Source organism: Zeus faber, assembly GCF_960531495.2.
Source record: "Zeus faber genome assembly, chromosome: 17".
Classification (NCBI taxonomy): Eukaryota; Metazoa; Chordata; class Actinopteri; order Zeiformes; family Zeidae; genus Zeus; species Zeus faber.
This window is the reverse complement of record NC_137204.1, coordinates 23148259-23170070: the sequence shown is the minus strand read 5'-3', so window position 1 is coordinate 23170070 and position 21812 is coordinate 23148259. Positions and strand designations below refer to the sequence as shown.

General features: G+C 46.2%; 1 protein-coding gene across 1 annotated transcript in view; it reads right to left on the bottom strand.

Moving 5' to 3' along the window:
• The window catches only part of LOC307242783 (matrix metalloproteinase-17-like), a 70476-nt gene extending 59546 nt beyond the window's left edge, over window positions 1–10930 (bottom strand). The window contains exon 1 of the mRNA XM_080017361.1: window positions 10649–10930. Coding sequence (XP_079873487.1) covers window positions 10649–10792 — 144 coding nt within the window. The 5' untranslated portion in view covers window positions 10793–10930. The remainder of the gene's footprint in view (window positions 1–10648) is intronic.
• Between the last annotated feature and the right edge of the window lie 10882 nt (window positions 10931–21812).

The following is a 21812-nucleotide window of genomic DNA, read 5'->3' as shown; positions in this document are numbered from 1 at the left end:
CAGCTCATCATCTAGATCAAAAGACTCAGTTCAGCCTCCTTGCTTTTTAAATAGACCCATTCATTCAGGACCTGACGCATTATTCAGATCAGCGTCTTTATAATAGCCAATAAGGTCAGTCCCGTGAAATCATATCAACCAATCAATAGAGAAAGTCATTTAATCAGTGATGCAGCACAGGCAGTAATGTACAGCCAACCAATCAACAGCCTTGTGGGACAAAACCACACATCTCCAGAAAATGTACGATGTGGAAGGTATAATGGAGAATCGTGGTGTGCAACTGGATCCTTTGAGTCATCAAAGTCACTCACCCCATGAACGTCCACTTCATTTACTAATCAATAAATCTAAAATCCAGCCGTGAGGTTTCTAGTTTGCAGCACAGTTGCAATGTAAAATAACACACGCCACGATGGCACACACGGCTAATGAAGAGCCGCCATTAAAGCCGCATCGAGCTGCTGGTTTATTTAACAGCAACTTCCAGCAGACCAAAGCGTCTCCACAGGACCGAGCGGCACAGTCCCACAGAGGAAAGAGGAGGAGAGGCTGCGGAATAAATTAACACTTTGGAAAGGAAAAGAAACCTCCTCTGCTGCTCTTTTTTCCCAGTTTGAGCTGTGGTTTCGGTCGTCCAGTTAAGACGGAAACAAAGGGAGCGACTTGTGCTCTTCTTTGTGGTCATTACGGTTTAAATGATGCCATCTCCCAACGGCCACATAAACTACACAATTAAAGATGGAGGGGAAAGGTTTGCAGGCTGGAGCTCTAATTAGCTTTAATGGATTTTGTGTGTGTTCATCTTCATTCAGGGAGGAGCAGGTCTTAAAGAGATAAGACAAGAGTGGAGACAGGTAAAGCACATGGTAGACTGGCTGGACAGATAGACAGGTAAAGCACATGGTAGACTGGCTGGACAGATAGACAGGTAAAGCACATGGTAGACTGGCTGGACAGATAGACAGGTAAAGCACGTGGTAGACTGGCTGGACAGATAGACAGGTAAAGCACATGGTAGACTGGCTGGACAGATAGACAGGTAAAGCACATGGTAGACTGGCTGGACAGACAGACAGGTAAAGCACATGGTAGACTGGCTGGAAAGATAGACAGATAAAGCACATGGTAGACTGGCTGGACAGACAGACAGGTAAAGCACATTGTAGACTGGCTGGAAAGATAGACAGATAAAGAACCTGGTAGACTGGCTGGACAGATAGACAGGTAAAGCACATTGTAGACTGGCTGGAAAGATAGACAGATAAAGAACATGGTAGACTGGCTGGACAGACAGACAGGTAAAGCACATTGTAGACTGGCTGGAAAGATAGACAGATAAAGAACATGGTAGACTGGCTGGACAGATAGACTGGCTGGACAGATAGACAAGTAAAGCACATTGTAAACTGGCACGGCAGATAGACAGGTAAAGCACATGGTAGACTGGCTGGAAAGATAGACAGGTAAAGAACATGGTAGACTGGCTGGACAGATAGACAGGTAAAGCACATGGTAGACTGGTTCGACAGATATACAGGTAAAGCACATGGTAGACTGGCTTGACAGATAGACAGGTAGACTGGCTGGACAGATAGACAGGTAAAACACATGGTAGACTGGCTGGACAGATAGACAGGTAGACCGGCTGGACAGATAGACAAGTAAAGCACATTGTAAACTGGCTCGACAGATAGACAGGTAAAGCACATGGTAGACTGGCTGGACAGATAGACAGGTAAAACACATGGTAGACGGCTGGACAGATAGACAGGTAGACTGGCTGGACAGATAGACAGGTAAAACACATGGTAGACTGGCTGGACAGATAGACAGGTAAAGCACATGGTAGATTGGATGGACAGATAGACAAGTAAAGCACATGGTAGACTGGCTCAACAGATAGACAGGTAAAGCACATGGTAGACTGGCTGGACAGATAGACAGCTAAAACACATGGTAGACTGGCTGGACAGATAGACAGGTAGGGTACATTATAATGTGAATAGATATGCAGAGTGAGTGTAGATAGGCCGATAAGACAGCTAAAGAGGGTGGGGCAGAAAGACAAATGGATAGAGACAGGTAGAAAGACAGACGGGGAGACATTTAGAGTCAGCGCAGCACAAAGACAGACGGACAATTTGACAGGCAGGAGTAAATACGACCGGCGGTTCGTGCTCCTTCTTAATTCACATCCGATTAAATTAACTCACGCGCACGGTGTGGAGACACACACACACACACACACACATACACACACCTCTGATGTTGTTTTTTTAATCACGCGTGACTTTAAATGCTAATGAAGAAGAGCCACAATGAGGTGGGAGACAGTTTGAAACAACTAAATAACAAATGAATAATTGCCAAACCAACAAGCGCTCCGCCCCCTCTCCACAGCTACCTCCCGTGTCCCCATCAAAAGTTGGACTCTCACGAGTGACTCAGTAAAACTGAGACTTTTTAAGATTTTCGGGCTTTTCGTTCCTCTGTCTGGGTTGCCGTAGTTTCCGCTGAATGGGAGACGGGCGAAGGGTCGTCTCTGGGTTGGAATTCTGACGGATGCAGACCTGGAGCGAGAATTGGCTTCGGGGGGGCCGTTCGCGTCCGTTTTGGGGCCGCGGCCGGAGTCTCTCTCTCTCTCTCTCTCTCTCTCTCTCTCTCTCTCTCTCTCTCTCTCTCTCTCTCTCTCTCTCTCTCTCTCTCTCTCTCTCTCTCTCTCTCTCTCTCTCTCTATGTGTGTGACTTATGATTAAACATTTCAAGGTTATCACTTCCCTTCTATATTTCATTCCCGGTTCTGAACGCTCTTGTAAAGCGCTGACAAAATCCAATTAGAGAAAAGCAGCCCCGTCACCTCCTCCGCGGCTTAGAGCGACCTTCAAAATGAGGCTCCATTAGTCAGGTAGCACAGTGTCTGTCACAGGTTCAGAAAATAATAACAATAAGTCTGCGTGGTTGAGGAGGGGTTGGCACGCACACGCGGGGATATTGTCTGGAAGCGCCACACACACACACACACACACACACACACACACACACACACACACACACACACACTTTTTGTTTAAATTCAGAAGATTAAAAATATGGCTCTGTTTTTTTTTCCGTTTTGTTTTTCGGTTATTGATAACCGAAAGTACGTGTATGAAATAAATATAAAACTGTCTTCACCGTTGCAGGACGTTGAAATAATCAGGAACAACAACAGGGGTTTTTTTTCCCCTGAAGTATAACTTTTCTTCCGGAACATTGTGACCCAAAGTAAACAAAAACTAAAAAAACTAAAATAAATACCCATTTACGAGGTAAGCAAACCCCGACCCAGCCAAGGTTTGGTTGCGCCGCGTCGGGGAGCGGCTTGTCTGTCTGGGTCACCGCTCGAGGGGGAAAAAAAACCCCGATCTCCCTAAACCTCCAATCTCCCGATTTCATTTAATACGTGGACACGGAGGGGGAACAGGCAAGCATGGTAATCTGCATTCAAGGGTCTTCCTTCCAGCTGTCTCCGCAGGAGTGAGTCAAAGGAAGTTCGTCGGGTGGTATATTTAGAACGTCCACCGTCTCACACCGCTCTGCTCAATAATGCACGAGGCAATCAAACCAAATTTTCGCTTCACACGCAAATGCGCCCTTCACCGCACGCTCCAACATCCATCGACACATCTGTATGAACACACACACACACACACACACACACACACACGTCATGTTATTGTGAACAGAAAGCAAAGAGGACGGAGCCTTGTGTGAGGACCATGTGCATAGTCAGTGGTCACAGTCCCTGTGTGTGTGTGTGTGTGTGTGTGTGTGTGTGTGTGTGTGTGTGTGTGTGTGTGTGTGTGTGTGGTTGCATAGTCCGTGTGAGAGTACGTGTGTGGGTGTGTGGGAGGAAGTGGGTGTATGATTATAGTGCAAGGGTTTGGGGGGGGTATGATCACAGTCTGTGTGTGTGTGTGTGTGTGTGTGTGTGTGTGTGTGTGTGTGTGTGTGTGTGTGTGTGTGTGTGTGGTCGGGCGGTTGCATAGTCCGTTTGAGAGTGCGTGTGTGTGGGTGGGGGGGGGGGGGGGGGGGGAGTGGGTGTCTGATCACAGTGCAAGGGTTTGGGGGTTGGGGTGTATGTGTAGGCGGGGGGTGGAGGGGCTGGAGGGGGGGGGGTGTGACCACCTCCTTGCGCTCCTCTGTTGCTCGAGCGGGGTCATAGAGGAACAAAAGAGTGCTTGTTCTTATTCATCTTGCAGCCTGGCACCTTAAAGCCCACCGCCGAGGGCAGAAGTCGGAGGGAGGAGGGTGGAGGAAAGGAGGAAGGAGGGTCCAGTCGCTCCGAGGCTCCGCTTCTCGCAGCTGCATCTACCGTCATAGATGAGCAAACGATTTGTCCGGAGTGAGCAAATCTTTTCAACGGTCTGGGGTGACGGCGCCGAAACAGCGGTTGATTTGCGGAGGATTCCCATTTGGAATTCACAACTCAAACTGAACCGATCTTTTTTCTTACCCAGTCACTGGCGAGGAGCCCAATCTCCAAAAAGAGCCCAACTTCTCGCCGCAACAGGGGTTGGATGTGAGTGCCTGAGTGTGCCTTGTACAACTTTGAGGAAATTAATGTGTGATCATTTTGGTAAATTAATTCCAAGAAATACGAGACGAGAATTTGTTCTTCCACAGTCAAATGTGAGGCAATGTGAAATCGAGGTTTCTGTATTTCACTCGATGTATTCCTACTCTATTGGAAAAAAAAATAATAATAACAATAATTGAAGAAAAGCAGATAAAAGCGACCCTGAGCAAATAGGTTTTATTTTCTATTCATGGGAGAAGAAAGGCACCGGTTTTAAAGTGTTGCATATACAGTGTCACATTTAATCGGTATAACTGAAAATGTACGGCTGAGTGCCTGGGTGCCTGTGTGATGAAGGAACTGTGTACAGGGCGTTACGCACTAGGGACGCAACGGTACACGGTATGATATCAAACCGTCCGGTACGCCCCCTACGGCTCAGTACGCACACGTGAACCGCGGTATCACGGTATCGCGGTAGAAGTCCACCGCCGCAGTGTGCGATGCGCGGTGCGGCGTGCAGTTAGTGCCGCTTCCTATTGAATCCACCGCCGGAGCTCCATGGCATTGCCACATTTTAGCGCGAGAGGACTGTCTTCTCTTCGACTGGGCACGGCTACGTGAGCCTCGCATAGGAACACAAGATAAAACTACGTAGAAATGTTTTTGTAAAGAGTGAAAACAATGGGACGGCCGTGTCCCCGTTACGCACAGCTTGGTTCCATTAGGAGACCCGTTCGCTGGCACGCACATTGTCGTCGCCGTCGGAGACAGGGCGGGCAAAATTTGCCCTGATCGCTCCTTCTCCGTACCCCACCCTCGGGATGGCGCACCAGGAGGATGGCTATCGCGCCCATAGGAAGAGCCGGCCCTGCTAGTAATTCATGGCAGCCTATTATAAAAAAATGTTTTGACACCTTTTTCAAATTTTAATTTTCTTTCTTAAATATAAAAGGTACCGAAACCGTACTGTTACCGTGGCGCCAAAACCGCGACACCTACCGAACCCTGGGCCCACCGTACCATTGCACACCGATTACGCACAAACAAGACCCGTTGCATCCACTTTCTATTTATCTTTCGTTTCAAGTGACATTCAGTAGTCAATACTGTTTACTGTTTACAAGCATTAACTGCCTTTTAATCGCCGGCGGCAACAGAAACTCGACCCTCCTGGCGTGATAAGACAGTTCTCACCATCATTTTGATGGTCGCCCACGACGAGAGAAGCTTCCCATGCTGTCGGAAACTTCCCCGTAATGAATGCTGAATGGAAACGTCTAAAAACAAAAAAAAAGATTACCAAAGCTCGATTCCAACGTCGCTCAATAGTTGCATCTTCTCCGTGGCGCTAAGAAGTCCACGCTCAACTCCGCATTTCAATCTCATCATGGACCAAGGCTGCCTGTGCAGAGTGGTTTTGGTCATTAAAGAATTTAATTTGGCCCGTGAGGACATTTATTAAAATAAATTTAAATAGGCCAATAACAATAATAGGTACAGGATATGTACGTTGCTCATTTTTGCGTTCAAGAACTACTGTTAAAATCTTTAAGTACCTCAACTGATCTCAGCGAGAGGGAAATGACATGGCACACAGGGGTAATAGGGGGATGTGTATCAGCACTCAAACTATTAAGAGCATGTGAAGTAAATGCTGATGGATTAAAAACAAAGTTGGTATATTCCCTTAAATAGTTGAACACACACACACACACACACACACACACACACACACACACACACACACACACACTTTTTTAATCTTTCATAGATGCACCCACACTCACACATAAAAAAGAGACACCATTTTTCTCATATCCCTGCCAGATGTTGCTTTGGGGTTCCTTGGCGCTTTCAAGCCAGTCTATCGCTGCGTAACTGACTGGCCTCTGGGTTATTTTAAGCGATACCATGCAGCCCAGCGCTGCACTAGAAGCCGCTCTAATTACAAGATCTGGTCGCGCCTCTGACGAGCGCTGCCGACCGCGGCGGCCTTCATCTGGTCCGAGACGAGGAAGAGGGCGGGGCGCCTCTGGTGGAACGGCAGCGAAGCAACACATGGAGTTGATTTTGGGGTTTCTATAAGGGGAACGGGGGAGCGGGCCAGCCCGCTTCCAAACCTCAACGCGGCAGATGAAGTCAGAGGGAGCCAATGGGGAAGCAACGCGATCGCGTGCGGCTCCGCGCTCGACCACACAACTTGATCCGTCGCAGCCGTGCGGTCGTCCGTCCCGGCTTGGGGTTGCCTTTGGATAACTTGTGCTTTTTAATAAAAGGAAACATTTTCCTCTGACGGCCATGAGAACGGTGAGGCTCTGGAAAGTTCTCTCTCTGCCGCTTTCTTTTACACTGAACTGTTCATCGTCGAAGCACTTTCTACAAGGGGTCATAACTAAGAAAAAAAAACATGTTCATGATTCACCGAGATCCAGGAGGCGAATAGAAAACTATTGAGTGGTGGTCACACAAACTCCAGCGAGCGGTCGCCCCTGGAGGGTTCCACCGCAGCGTGGGCCGGCGAGGACGTGGGAATCACAAACCTCGCCGCGCCGTCCTCCGAGAATACTGAGGAGCCCGGCGGCAAACGTCCTCGGCAGCGGCGGCGGCAGCGGCGGCGGCTGCAGCGGCGGCGGCTGCAGAGCTTCCCGCTCCGTGAAGGGAGGAAGGACAGGATGGAAATGAGCTGATGAGAGGACGGCTTCCCTGACCCCCCCCCTTCTCACGGGCTGCGCCTGCACAAACCGTCTCTTTATCTCACTCCGTCAATCTCATTCCGGCAAAACACATTCTCTCGCCCCGCGCCGTCCTCTCCCTCCGGACGCATCCCGAAATAATCTCCTCGCCCCGAATCCCCGCCCTGCGACGCGGCGCTACGGCCCCAAGGTCACGCCGCTCGATTGAAGTAGGACGCCTGTGCTAAAAGTATTCTTGCGGTGCGGGATGTGAGGACAGAGTTGTACAGAAGTTGGTGTGTTTGTTTTTTTCTTACATTTCCTCCTACACACTCCTACTCCACAGCTGTGGAGGACAAGTTGGGGAAAATATTTATTCCGCTTCCCACAGATGGCCGTCTCTGGCTGCTTCATTAGAGCCTGAGACGCAGACTCGTCCGAGGAGAAGGTATTGATTTTGTGTTTTTGACTCGTTAAAGTGGAAGACTCCACCTGCTTTTCTTTCCTTTACCCTTTCTGTCTAATTGCTCGGGTCTCGTCGTCCTTTCCTCTCGACCGTCAATCAACCCGGCGTCCTCCGCCTTCGCCGCCTCAGGGTTTGGAATCAGACCGGCGAAGCGCGGCTTCCTCTCGGGGACCGGGGTAGGAAGGGACACGGGGGATATGTCACCGCTCCACCCTGAGCTACAACCAGGCCGGCAGCACCGGCTTCCTCCGCGGAGCAGGAAGAAGAGAGGGAATTCCGGCAGAAGAAGAAACCAGGCAGAAAGGTGGAGGAGGGTCGGAGGGAAGGAGTATGCCACCGCGCCAACGAGCGAACGGGAGGCCGGCAGGGAGATGATGAAAGCGGCCGGCGCGCGGCATCGACCGCGCGGCATCGACCACAATATCTTGTGGTCGTAGCAGGATTAGGGCGGGGGGGCGGGGGAAGCGAGGTGGGGGTGGGGGGCTTCACCAATCTCCCACTGCCCCCCCACCCCTGGTAGGGAGACGACCAGATGGTGTTCTCATTAAGGAAATTCTAAAGCAAAGCGGGATTGTGTTTTCCAAAGCAGGAGCAGAGCGGGGAGGGTGTGGCCCGCTACCGTCCCGGCAACGCCGAGGGGAATGGAGGGACTTCCATAGCGCCCAGTTTAACACACACACACACACGCACACACACGCACACACACACACACACACACACACACACTATTGATTTGTTGTTCTTTCTTGCTCACTTGAAGGGGTGGGGACACATTTTGTTCTTTGTTTTCTAGATGTTCATCCATTTCAACAGTGCAATGACCGCGGCTACACTTCTCGCGGACCGATCTCGACATTTCTGCCCGGGAAAGGCGGAGGACCCCGCCACCCGCCATGGGATCGGCACGTAGAGGAGCACGTGCGCGACGCAAATCCATCGAATGTCCCCTTCTCATAGCGTGCCAGTGAAACGGATGTACGGATTACCCGTTAAAGTCGCGTTCTAGTCTCCTTGTTTGCCTGAAGTTCGTCCCCGCAGAACGCTCAGGGAGCTTTGGGGAGAAAAGTTCTCGGCGGCGTCTGATTTGTCTCCCACCATTTGGAAAATAATCCGTCGGGGGGGGGCGATGATTTGATGAACAGAAAACTCTGTCCCAGATGACAATTCTCCCGGCTGTAACCCACTAGCCACTCCACTCGGTGATATAATCAGTATCCTAATCAGATTTATTCACCACGCACAGGAATAAATAATATGCATTGGAGTTTAGAGTCCCCACAAGAGGAATGGACACACGCCAAAGTGATGGAGGAGTGATAAAAGAGGAGAAGAGAGAAGAGGTGGAGTGGATCCAGTCCCCAATACACACCCTGGGTTCTCTCTCTCTCTCTCTCTCCCTCTCCCTCTCTCCCTCTCTCCCTAATGCTCCGCTGATATGTTTCAGACCTTGGCAAACGTATCAACACGAAACATCAAACTATATCATTTCCTCGCGGACCCTGGACACACTGAACACAGACTCTGACTCCACCTCTCGCGGCGCACTTAGATTCGTCACAATAACGTCCAAAACAGGAAAGTTTGCAGGCAGCAATATTAACGAGGATAAGAACAAGGGATGAACTGCAGGCTGTGAACAGACAAACACCACGGTAGGATGAGCCGCATGGTCATAACCTCAACAAGTCTGAATCGGAGGAAACGACAACTGTTACGTAATAAGCGCAGGTCTCTGTTTCTCCCGCCTCAAAGCCCCAACCTTCATCTTTTATTTGACATGGGTGGAACTGGAATTTCAGAATCGCTTCAACACAGCCACGTTATCACTCTTCACGCTGTCACAGACCTTTTGTTCTACCTCTCAACGTGACGTGACATGCGTGATACACAGCATATTTTCAAGCCTAATCAACGAGTCATAAACACAGACGGATTTAGAGAATAACTCATCAAAACCGGTACCTGGGGGATGTAATAAGAAGTTGTCGTCATTAACCCTTTGAAAATAACACAACAGACAACAAATAACAAATGAACAGTCAGTCAACGTATGCCCCAATATATTTTTGCTCTTTCTAGGGGTAACTTTATTCTGCCGAATCTTCTTTCTCTCAGCAGGGATGGCGTGTTCAAAAAAAGTTTCAAAGCTTGCCTCATCTATTTTGTGTTGAGCAGAGATTTGGACACAGTGGAAAGATTCCTTTTGGACATTTTTTCTGTTGTCTCCCAATTTATGTGGCAGCCTGGAAATGGTTGCAGACCATCCATCCAACCCCTTTGGGATATATATTCCCAGAATTCAACAGCTCATATAAAAGGTATTTTTGTTATAACATATACATATATATATATACACATATACATGTTTATATATATATATATATATATATATATATATATATATATATATACACACACACACACACACACACACACACACACACACTGTCTGTCATCGTATAGCTCATTTTTAAAGCTACAGTATACACATTTTCTAGGTCTTCTCAACTTAAAATGTGCATGGTAAATTCTTTATTTCAACCTGAGCACACCTCCGAAATATGGATTTTTAAAAATCAAAGCATTTTTAAGTACTGTACCAGAACCAATAACACCCCCCCAGTGTATGGTTTTCAAGTACATCTTACTACTTTCAGATAAGTCCGATTTTAGAACGCACTGCTGCGCTTTCCCCTGCACCGCATGGGGCTCCTGTCCAGCACCAGTGGACCCGTCCCCTCAGTGTGCAGCATGAATTTAACCCGCAGCCTTCACATGCACATTTCTCCTGGACATTGGGTTTGCACGACCAGGAATTTTCACATCCCTCACTCGCTCATGCAAAATTCTGCCACTGCATCCTCCCATATGCAAGTGTGGTTAAAGAGGCACTACGGGGTATAACAAGGCACAATAATGTATATGAAGGTACTATATGGTACTCACCACCCCCATGTCCAGCTGCTGGCTGGACAGAGACGGAGCCGCTCCACACAGATGGGGATGGAGGTGGAGGTGTAGGAAGCAAACCAGAGGCACCAGCAACATCTCCGCAGGAATAATCCACACAGCTCCGCTCCACCGGGGCATCGTTCCCTACCGCTGTCCGCCTGCTGGGCACGGCTCAAGCACGGACTCCTGCGGCCGCCTCCACGGGGGGGAACCTGCGCTGCGCGGCGCGCGCATCGGCGCGACAACGTGCGGGGGGAAAAGGGGGACGATCTCTCCACCTCCTCACGCGCAAACGCACAAAGCACTTGCAGAAAGAAAAAGAAAAGAAAAAAAAGAAAAGCTATTTAGTTTATACGCCAAGCAATGGATCCCTAACTCGCATGCAATGGAAAAGACCGCAAAAAAATAAAACAAAAAATCACGCCCGTCTCAGGTGAACTTAATTGGGAGGAATACCCGCGGAGATCCCCCGTGTGCGCGGTGCCTCCACCTCCACGGTCCTGCAGGAAGCCGCCGCAGCTCCGCGCAACTCAGACGCCGCGGGAAAGTGGAGACACCGGAGAGCGGAGGGGATTTGGCTGGAGGCTGAGTGGGTGGGGGCGGAGGGGTGAGGGGGCGGAGGGGTGGAGCGCGGCTTCCACCGCTCAGTTGTGCAAACTACTGAACACGGTTCAAAAAGGGAAGAGCGTCCCCCCCCCCCCCCCCCCCCCCCCCCCCAAGGATGCACCAAAGGGATTTTTTACATTTTTCAGAATTTCAGGAGACCAGATTTCCAAAAATCCCATATGCAACGGACAGTATTGCACATTCAACCAGATGTCCGTCACAAGAGACCGGACATCTTGGGCACTCCAGCTCACACTGCAGGAGCTGGAAAGGTTTAAGATTTAAAGTGGTAATCCGTAAGATTGTATTGCTGAAAGAAATCTGATACCGATACTTTATTTAGTCGGCATTTGTTTTAAGAAACAGCCGTTCAATGCGTTTGCGCTATGCACATGTTCCCCTATTTTCCCGTGTCCGTTGTTGGTGGCGGGGTCCGCCTTTTACGGCAAGAATGCAAAGGGCGAGCAGGAAAGAACGAACCAAAAAAGTTTTACGGTGATATCGAGAGAGCGGGAGATTCTCCGGCCGCAAGAGTCTGTGACTTTTAAGGTCTTCTGGGGGTCTGTTTAAAATCTTGAAAGTGTGTCTGGGACTCCAAAATCCCGGCGAACGCCCATTTGCGTATGTGTGGCTGAGGCATCAGGTAGAGGGAGAGGTCGTCAAGAAGCAGTTGAAACTGGCTTTGAGTGACGTAAACACAGCTTGGCAACACGTGCAGTCAGGTCTATTTAAATTGCAGATAATCAGGCCTTCTTGGGCGCAATAGCGGCTGCCATAGTTCTCCTTTCTAGTCTATGCAACCCTGACCCTTCTGCCCACGAACATCGGTGTTTGCGCCCAAGGTTACGCCGGGCCATTGAAATAAAGGAAATGCCATTAAATCTCGTGCGTTTAATTGATGAAAGCGTTCTAATCCAAAACGGTGAGACGATCAGCCGACGAGGGTTCACAATAGGTCTCCGACAGCACTCGTTTAGTCAGCTCACCGTACCTGACTGTTAATCTCAAACGACGACGCCCACTGACTTACTGAGACAGATTTTCTTCCCCAATCGCTTTCCATCTGTTACGGTGGAGATGAACGCATCGCAAAACCCATCCATCCACGTACGTGCATATCCCGCCTTCAAAAAAAACAAAAAAACAAAAACAAGCCTTTTCCCAGTGTAAACCCTGGATGCATCGTTCATTACCCCCGGCTAGGAAGCCGTGGCTGATCAAACGCACGTCCAAACCGCTGCTGCGGCTGCTGCTGCTGCTGCACTTGATTTCTCTCCTTCCGCATTCAAGGTGAAAGGATGAAAAAAGAAAATAAAAATGGAATCTTCACTCAAAATGCATGGGCCGAGAGCAGCCGTAGTCAAATAAAGGACAATTGTATGATTTATTGCTTTAGCAGAGAGAAACCAATACACTTTGTTCTCTTAGTTTGGTGGTCTGGGCAGGATTCAATGTGAAATGGGGGACCGTGCTCTTCGAGCAGAGGGACTGGAGTTCGGATCCTAATGTCGGAAAACATTTCCCATTTTATTTCCCCTATAATTGATTTGGACACCTAATCTCAACCAGGGCATCTCCACTTAGGGGGGAGGGGTGGAGCATGAGTGCAGTGGAGGGTAGACGCAGCCACACGGGCACTTTACAGTTTTTACTCTTCTAACCCACAGCGCAATGAAGGAGGGGTGAAAACGTCATTTATTGATTCATCCATTGAGTGATTGATAGTTTTAATGACCATTTAAAGAAAAAAGAAAAAGATTTGGCAAATTCTTCACAAAAAATGAATGTAAAGAGGATGAAAGAGGAGCGGGAAGAAGTAAGGGCTTACTTTCTCCGACATCTATTCTGTGTGCTTTGAATCTAATTGAGCTAGTTACATAAACAGACATTGAAGTCTAAACTCCTTGGCCGAGAGTGCAAACATAAAAAAAATACATCCATTAATATAAAAATACATATACTGATAGTGAATACGCACGTAAATCACGTCATTATTTTATATAAGTGACTTACTTAGATAGTTTTTAAACCCAGTTCCGGCCAGAGCTTTTCACATGAGGTGTAGACAGACGGGCAGACAGACAGACACACAGACAGACACACAGACAGAAAGATAAATCACAGCATCCTTTGGAGACAATGTGCCTGTCGACCCCCCGTCGGCTCCGCAGGAAGGCGTGTCATGGATCCAGACCTTGACTCATGATGCAAACTCATGCGTGCAGATGCTCGCCGCTCCGCTCATCATGCACACGCACGCATCCACAGGTTCCCTCTGTGACGGAGGGACGGACGCCGTTTTTAAACTTCAACACATCGTCACCGACGAGTGAGGCCGCTCCTGCACGACTCCACGGGGCCCCAACGACTCAACGGCAAAGGGGGTTTGTATAATGGGTCGGATAAAAAGACGGATAAAAAAAATAAATCTAAATATGAGGCGTAACGCAGCGTTTACAGTAACACGCACATCATTATTATCCAGCGGTTGGATGTCTGTTCGAAGCATTAAAGGCCAGGAACCCCAAAAAGGTGGAGGGAACGTGCGAAGACTGAGCCGACAGCCATTTTAATCATGTATGGCTGGCTTGTAACAGCGAGTTGGAGCACCTCGTCGCTCTCCTCACGTCTTCATTTGTTTCCCCGCAAATGTGAGAAAACATCGTCGCAGGAAACTCGACCAAAAGATGAAACTATTTTCTGAACTGCATTTGGTAATCACCACTGCGTTTGAATTCAGAGAAAACAGAGCGTCTCTCTGCTGCTGCTGACGAACAACCATGCACCCATCCACCGTGCTACGAATCCATCCATCCATCCACCCATCCATCCATTCATCCCTCCATCTACCCAACCAACCATCCACCCATCCATCCATCCATCCACCCATTAATTCACCCATCTAACCAACCAGCAATCCACCAATCCAACTAACCACCCAACCACCCATCCATCCATCCATCCATCCAACCAAACGACCGACCAACCGACCGACCAACCAACCCACCGACCATCCAACCGACCGACCGACCGACCATCCGACCAACCAACCAACCGACCAACCAACCATCCATCCATCCATCCATCCATCCATACTATCATCCAACCAAACAACCAGCCAAACAAACAAATAACCAACCAACCAACCAATCAACCATCCAATTAACCAACCATCCATCTATCCATCCATCCATCCATTCATCCATCTATCCAACAATCCACCCATTCAACCATCTACCTAAACAACCAACCATCAACCAACCCAAAAAACATCCATCCATCCATCCATCCATCCATCCATCCACCCACCCATCCATCCATCTACCCATGTGCCTCGGGGTGAGTAAATATTGGTCTTTGAATAAATGTAATAAATTGATTGCGCTAAAAAGAAATGGGTGCTGCTGCCACAATTTTGTATATTTTCATGTTTTCTGAGTTAGGGAGAAAATGATGGTGTGTTTTCTTGTTTTTGAGGTTTTCTATTCAGATAAACTGAAATATCCAGACAGACTTTACATCATACATTTATGTATATTTTTTTCTTAGCTTTGATATCATTTGGTACATCTCAAATATAAATAGCACTTCAAAAATGCCTGAATTGAATTCAATATGAACGATCATTTCTACATAATAAAATAGAAGGCCATTTGCTTCACTGTGACAAAGACAGTGTTGAGCCCTGACAGCAAAAGCAAAACATATTAAAAAAGATGAAACGTTTACATCCGGACTATTTTATTTTGAAAGGTTTGTTTGATGTTATACTTCATCTTTAATCATCAGGAATCTGCCATAATGTGTGTTTTGTGTCAGGTAACAGCATCAGCCCAGCCGGAGATACGCCGTCCAAAAACACAGTGTTCTCTTTATTTCAGAAACACTGTATCTCCCAAAAGCCAATTCTGGCTTTTTGTCTTGTTTGTCATGATTTGGTCCCGGCTGTCCTGTCCCACCGCCAGATGAAATCCAGTCAGATAAAGCTCGGAGCGGAGAGAGACACTTTGATAATCTTTATGTCTTGTGGCTGTTTCTCTCCCTCCTGGTTTATTTTGTCCCTCTGGCCTCCGCAGAAATACCGCTGAGCAAAACAAAAGGCTATTTTCGCCTGATATGTGACGCTCCTTCTCCATGGCCGGCTTACGGACCTCGCAGGCAGCGATGGCCTCGGTGGCTTTTCTTTTATTACTTGACATCGGCCATCTGTCTTTTTAACCAACACAACTCCTCAATGCACTTTTTGTGACGGTGAAATCAATAATCGTAATAGGTAAATGATGGTTTAATCCATTTTGCCCGTTGATTTTGTCAGAAGAATGGTGTACCCTTGCTTCGAGACACCAGTGGCCGCAAGGTGCACTAATGAACTGTTATAGATCCACAACAGAACGTCAATCGTCCGTGGTGATGGAAAAAAACTGCTGTTTTTGCCTGCGTGGTTTTTTTCAATGCATGTACTGGTTGATTATGTTTATTTACTGAAACGTCAGAATGACTTTAACACGCAGGTTAAACAATTAGTGTGAATCAATGGCCAGATATCCAGTATATACATACAATAACAAAAAAATAAATGGATAAATAATGAATAAATAAATATGATAACAGCAACAACAACAACAACAACAACAACAACAACAACAACAACCACAACACCATCATAATAATAATAACAACAACAACAACAACAACAACAACAACAATAATAATAATAATAATAATAATAATAATAATGTGGGGCGTTTTACAGTTTCCCAGGTTCTCTGTAACTAGCACGATTTTCCGATTTTCCTTTTTGGATTGAAGTACATCTGGAGTCTCAGTGACGGTAGATGGCGTTGTATCTCGTGTACGTCAATGATGATGTATTCACGTTGATTTACAATAGCCGTCTAATTTACGTAATTTATTGTAAAGTTCAGTTGAGTTTTTTACTTGGATTACATTTTCAGTAAGTTATGTTGCCATGAAAAACTCTGTGGGATTTCTGTGACTAATTTCCATTGCACGGCTTCAATTTTTCCAACGCCGCTCTGGATCTTGAACGCATCACTCAGTCACACATTTCAGTGTTCCCGAGCGGACGCGGTGAAATTTTAAGGATTACTGTTTATTGTGTTTTTCATTAATCTGGCAAAGTAATGCGGACCAGGGATTTAAAATATCTATCAAACAGCCCTACTGACATCTACCAGGTAAGAAGCTATATAAATATACACATAAATCGATAGTTTGGTAACGTCGAAACACGACAGAGTGACCGAGTCCACGCTGCCCACTGGACACTGGACATTCTCAATCGTAATCTGTACATTTACAGTCAATAATATGATGATGTCATAAAGTGTCTTACTGTAAATCTCTTTCATTTTCTAATATCTGCTCCGTTTGTGGATCGATTTAGATGAAATTTAAACCACGAGATCCTTGAGACATAGCGGTTTCAACGTCACCCCAACCACGAGGTCTTTGTGACAACGCGGTTCAAACAAGATGTATGTATGTTATGATGAAGTTGGTGTTCCAGATAGCTTTAGGCTTCAAAATTCCGGACTAATAGTAATATTAGTAAAAATAGTAATAATAATAGTAATAATAATAAATTATTATAATTAAATGATAACAACAATACAACAAACAATAACATACATAACATAATAAAACCAATAAAAAAAAAAATAATAATAATAATAATAATAACAATAATAATAATAATAATAATAATAATAATAATAATAAAGTATACAGTATAACCTAATACTAATGTTAATGATGTTGCCCAGTTGGCATCTATTGCAGCCTGGCTATCCTGAGAGGGGGATTCCTCCCTTTGCGACCCCATCAAGGTTTTTTCCATTATATAAAAAAAAAATATATATATATATATGTTGACACCATTTGGCACCAGTGTGTATTATTTTGGATCTTTGTGTGTGAATGTAGAATTTCCTCTTGTTCATCGTCTTCTTCTTTATCATATTCTTCTTTATCACCCATCACCCTTCTTTATCACCCAGACATCCTTTCTTCTATTTCCTCAAAGTGATCGGAGACCAAAGCATTCAGAGAAGGCAAAAAACCCGGAGCAACTAAATTGGCAGATAGGTCTGAAATCCCAACTACACCTTTCAGGCACAGAAAAGAAAGGGTATCGATCCGTCAGATAATGCTGCCATGATAGCCAACTTTATTTCAGTCTGTCTTTTTCTGAAGGCCTTTTTGAAGCAATCTCCTTTTGTATTTCTCCCACAAAGACCTATATTGTATGCAGTATATAGTATATAGTATATAGTATATACTATACAGTATATAGTATGTACTGCATAGTATGCAGTATTTAGTATACAATATATAGTCTGTCCTGTATAGCATGCAGTAAATAGTATGCAGTATATAGTCTGTACTGTATAGTATGCAGCATGTATTATATATTCTATAGTATACAGTATATAGTCTGTACTGTATAGTATGCAGTATATAGCATATAATATATAGTCTGTACTGTATAGTATGCAGCATATATTATATAATAAACGGTATACAGAATATAGTCTGTACTGTATAGTATGCAGTATATAGTATATAGAATACAGTATATTTTTATACTGACATACAGTATATTACTTATTCCATATTTATGACTTATATTTGGTATATCACTGCATATATGTATGAAAGTATGTACCTCTTGAATCTTGAATATAGTCTGTACTATATAGTATGCAGTATATAGTATGTAGTATATAGTATACAGTATATAGTATATAGTATACAGTATATAGTATACAATATAAAGTATGTACTGCATAGTATGCAGCTTATAGTATACATTAATAATAATAATAATGATAGATTTTTTTAAAAAGCACCTTTGAAAACAGAGTTTACAAAGTGCTTTGACAGATGAAATAAAAGCAAAGCTGTTGTTCAGATCATGAAATTAAAAGGTAAAGGAACATTAATAAACAGGAATTAAATCCATTCATTAAATTGTGAAAGCAGATTAAAGAGACAAAAACAAACAAACAGCTACAATATGATGTTAAGAAATAGAAACAAAGGGAAAATATATAAATAAATAAATGAGTTAAAAATAAAATAGATAAAGAAAGGGGGCGATGTCACATAAAAGCAGATGTCTAAAAATGCATTTTGAGGGGTGACTCAAAAGGAGTCACTGGCTCTGCCGAACCTCCTCGGGCAGGTCGCTCCAAAGCCGAGGGGCCCTGACGGAAAAGGCGCGGTCACCTTTAGTTTTAAGTCTAGACTTTGGAAGAGCCGGAAGGGCCCCGCCCGCCTGAGGATCAGAGGCTGCGTACCGGCTCCTATGGGGTCAACATATGTGTTCTGCAGCTTGGAGTCAGACCCAGACGTGCTTTCAAAGGGATCGGTAAAATCTTAAAATCGATTTTGAACAGAACAGGGAGCCAATGGAGAGAAGCCAGGGTTGGGCTGATGTCACGTCTTTTGGAATCGATACAAAGCCGAGCTGCTGCCTTCTGAGCAAGTTGGAGGCCAGAGAGTGACTTCTGGTCGATGCCAGAAAGGAGGGAGTTACAGTCGTCGAGTCGTGAGAAAATGAGGGCGTGGGTCACTTTTTCCAGGTCGTTGTGTGATGGTAGTGGTTTGATTCTTGAAATGGTCCTCAGCTGGAGGATGCAGGACTGGTCATTTTTCAAATTTGTTGTTCAAAGTTTAGGTCAGAGTCAAACAGTACTCCCGAATTTCTAGCAACGGACTTAGTATTTGTGGACAGAGCTCCAAGGCCACTCTCATTATGACTTGTATCGACCTGAATTTGGAGGAGTGAACGGTATGATTTCTGATTTTGAATTATTGAGTTGGAGAAAATTCTGTGCCATCCACCGGTTGAGGTCATTGTTAATATCAGATGTTTGGGTCACCAGGTCTCAGAGGAAGGTATGTCCGTGTGTCGTCTGCGTAGCAATGAAAAGAGACCTTGTGTCTTTGGATAATTTGGCCAAGAGGCAGCGCATAGATTGAAAATACAATTGGACCTAAAATGGAACCTTGCGGTACACCACAGGTCATTTGAACTGTAGCGGACCAGGCGTTACCTGTGGAGACTTTAAAGGTTCTTTCTAAAAGGCAGGAATAAAACCAGGCAGTGCAGTGTCCTTGATGACAGCCCAGGTGTTAAGACGGGCAATTAAAACAGCCTGATGTACAGCGTCAAAGGCTGAACTTAGATCTAAAATAATTCAAATTGCACTTCCCCTCCCTATCGGCTGCTGAAAGGACTGTGTTGGTTACTTTGACGAGGGCAGTTTATGTGCTATGTAAAGCCCTAAAACCAGACTGGAATTTCTCAAAGATGTTATTACGACACATAAAAGCCAAAAGCTGAGCTGATACCACCTCCTCTAAAACCTTTGAGAGAAATGGCTCAGCACATCTCCTCCTGCTCCTCCTCCTCCGGGCTCAGCACATCTCCTCCTGCTCCTCCTGCTCCACCTCCTGCTCCTCCTCCTCCGGGCTCAGCACATCTCCTCCTGCTCCTCTTGCTCCACCTCCTGCTCCTCCTCCTCCGGGCTCAGCACATCTCCTCCTGCTCCACCTCCTGCTCCTCCTCCTCCGGGCTCAGCACATCTCCTCCTGCTCCTCCTGCTTCACCGCCTGCTCCTCCTCCTCCGGGCTCAGCACATCTCCTCCTGCTCCTCCTGCTCCTCCTCCTCCGGGCTCAGCACATCTCCTCCTGCTCCTCCTGCTCCACCTCCTGCTCCTCCTCCTCCGGGCTCAGCACATCTCCTCCTGCTCCTCCTCCTCCGGGCTCAGCACATCTCCTCCTGCTCTCCCCTTCTTACGCTGAGCTTTTAATGACCAAACTGGCTGCTCTGATCTCTGGACCTCAGCACGAGCCATCAATGATTCAGATCAACAGCTCTCGTTGTTTCTGTCGTTGTTGTGGTTGTTGTTGTTGTTGCTGTTCTTTTTGTTCTTCTCCATCTTCCTCCTCTTCTTGAACTTTAACTTCTTCGTCCTCCTTAGTTGAGCCACAGTTGTGTCTGAGCGCTCATCCATCACTGAAGTATTCGGTCCATCACTTCCCTGCATTTCCAGACCGCGTCGTCTGCCGAGAAGCGAAGCCTTCCCGTTCCAAAACTCATCTTCCCACTAGATAGATGGACATATGGATAGATGGACGGATGGACAGACGGACGGATGGACGGATGGACGGGTGGACAGACGGATGAATGGACGGGCGGGCGGATGGATGGATGGATGGACGGATAAATGGATGGATGGATGGATGGATGGACGGACGAATGGACGGATGGACAGATGGACGGATGGGCGGATAGATGGATGGATGGATGGATGGATGGACGGATGGATGGACGGATGGACGGATAGATGGATGGATGGATGGATGGACGGATAAATGGATGGATGGATGGATGGATGGATGGACGGACGAATGGACGGATGGACAGATGGACGGATGGACGGATAGATGGATGGATGGATGGATGGATGGACGGATGGATGGACGGATGGACGGATAGATGGATGGATGGATGGATGGATGGACGGATGGATGGACGGACGGACGGGTGACGGACGGATGAATGGACGGGCGGATGGATGGATGGATGGATGGACGGATAGATGGATGGATGGATGGATGGATGGATGGATGGATGGATGGATGGACGGACAGATGGACAGACGGACGGATGGATGGAATAATGGATGGACGAATGGATGGACGGACGGACGGACGGATGGACGGACGAACAGATTGATGGATGGATGGACAGACGGATGGATGGATGGATGGACGGATGGAACGACAAATAATGAACGACAAAATTAAGGACGATCCCATCAGAGCGAGTCCTGTTCTGCTCGGTATCAGCAGAAGCCTGTGATTCAGTCGCAGATAATCACAGGCGCTTTTATCGCTTCTCTACGGCAGATGGAGCGTGCGAGGCCATTCATCAAGCAACGTTAATTTGCGAAAACAGATGATGGGTTTAACTGCCGTTTATTCGACTCAAGCTCTTTGGGATTTTGGCGAACAGAGGTGTTTCCGGGCGGCACGTTGACGTTTTCACCAACATGCAGGCTGGCTGTTAGGCATGCTGGCTGCTTACAACTAATAATAAAACGTAATAATAATTGAACGTCAGGAACATCAAAAAATAAAAATGATAATGACACACGATATAAAGAAATTAATAATTATTTTAGCATAGAAATAGGTACAAATTAATATTATGAAATTAAATAAATATTATAAATAAAAAATAAATATATAAATAAATAAATAAATCAATCAATTAGAGCAGAGTGAGACATCCTGACGTTGTTATACTGTTTATTAGGACGAATGAAAACCTTTTAAACCTGTCGCCCGATCAAAATACTATAATGAATAATAAGAGACAGAGTGAAACGACAGAATGAATGTGTGTGTGAGTGTCTGTGAGTGTGTGTGCATGTGCATGAATGCTCTTTTCTTTAATGATAGTGACGGCGAACCAAAGACTATGATCACAAATATAATTTTAGATTATAAGATTAA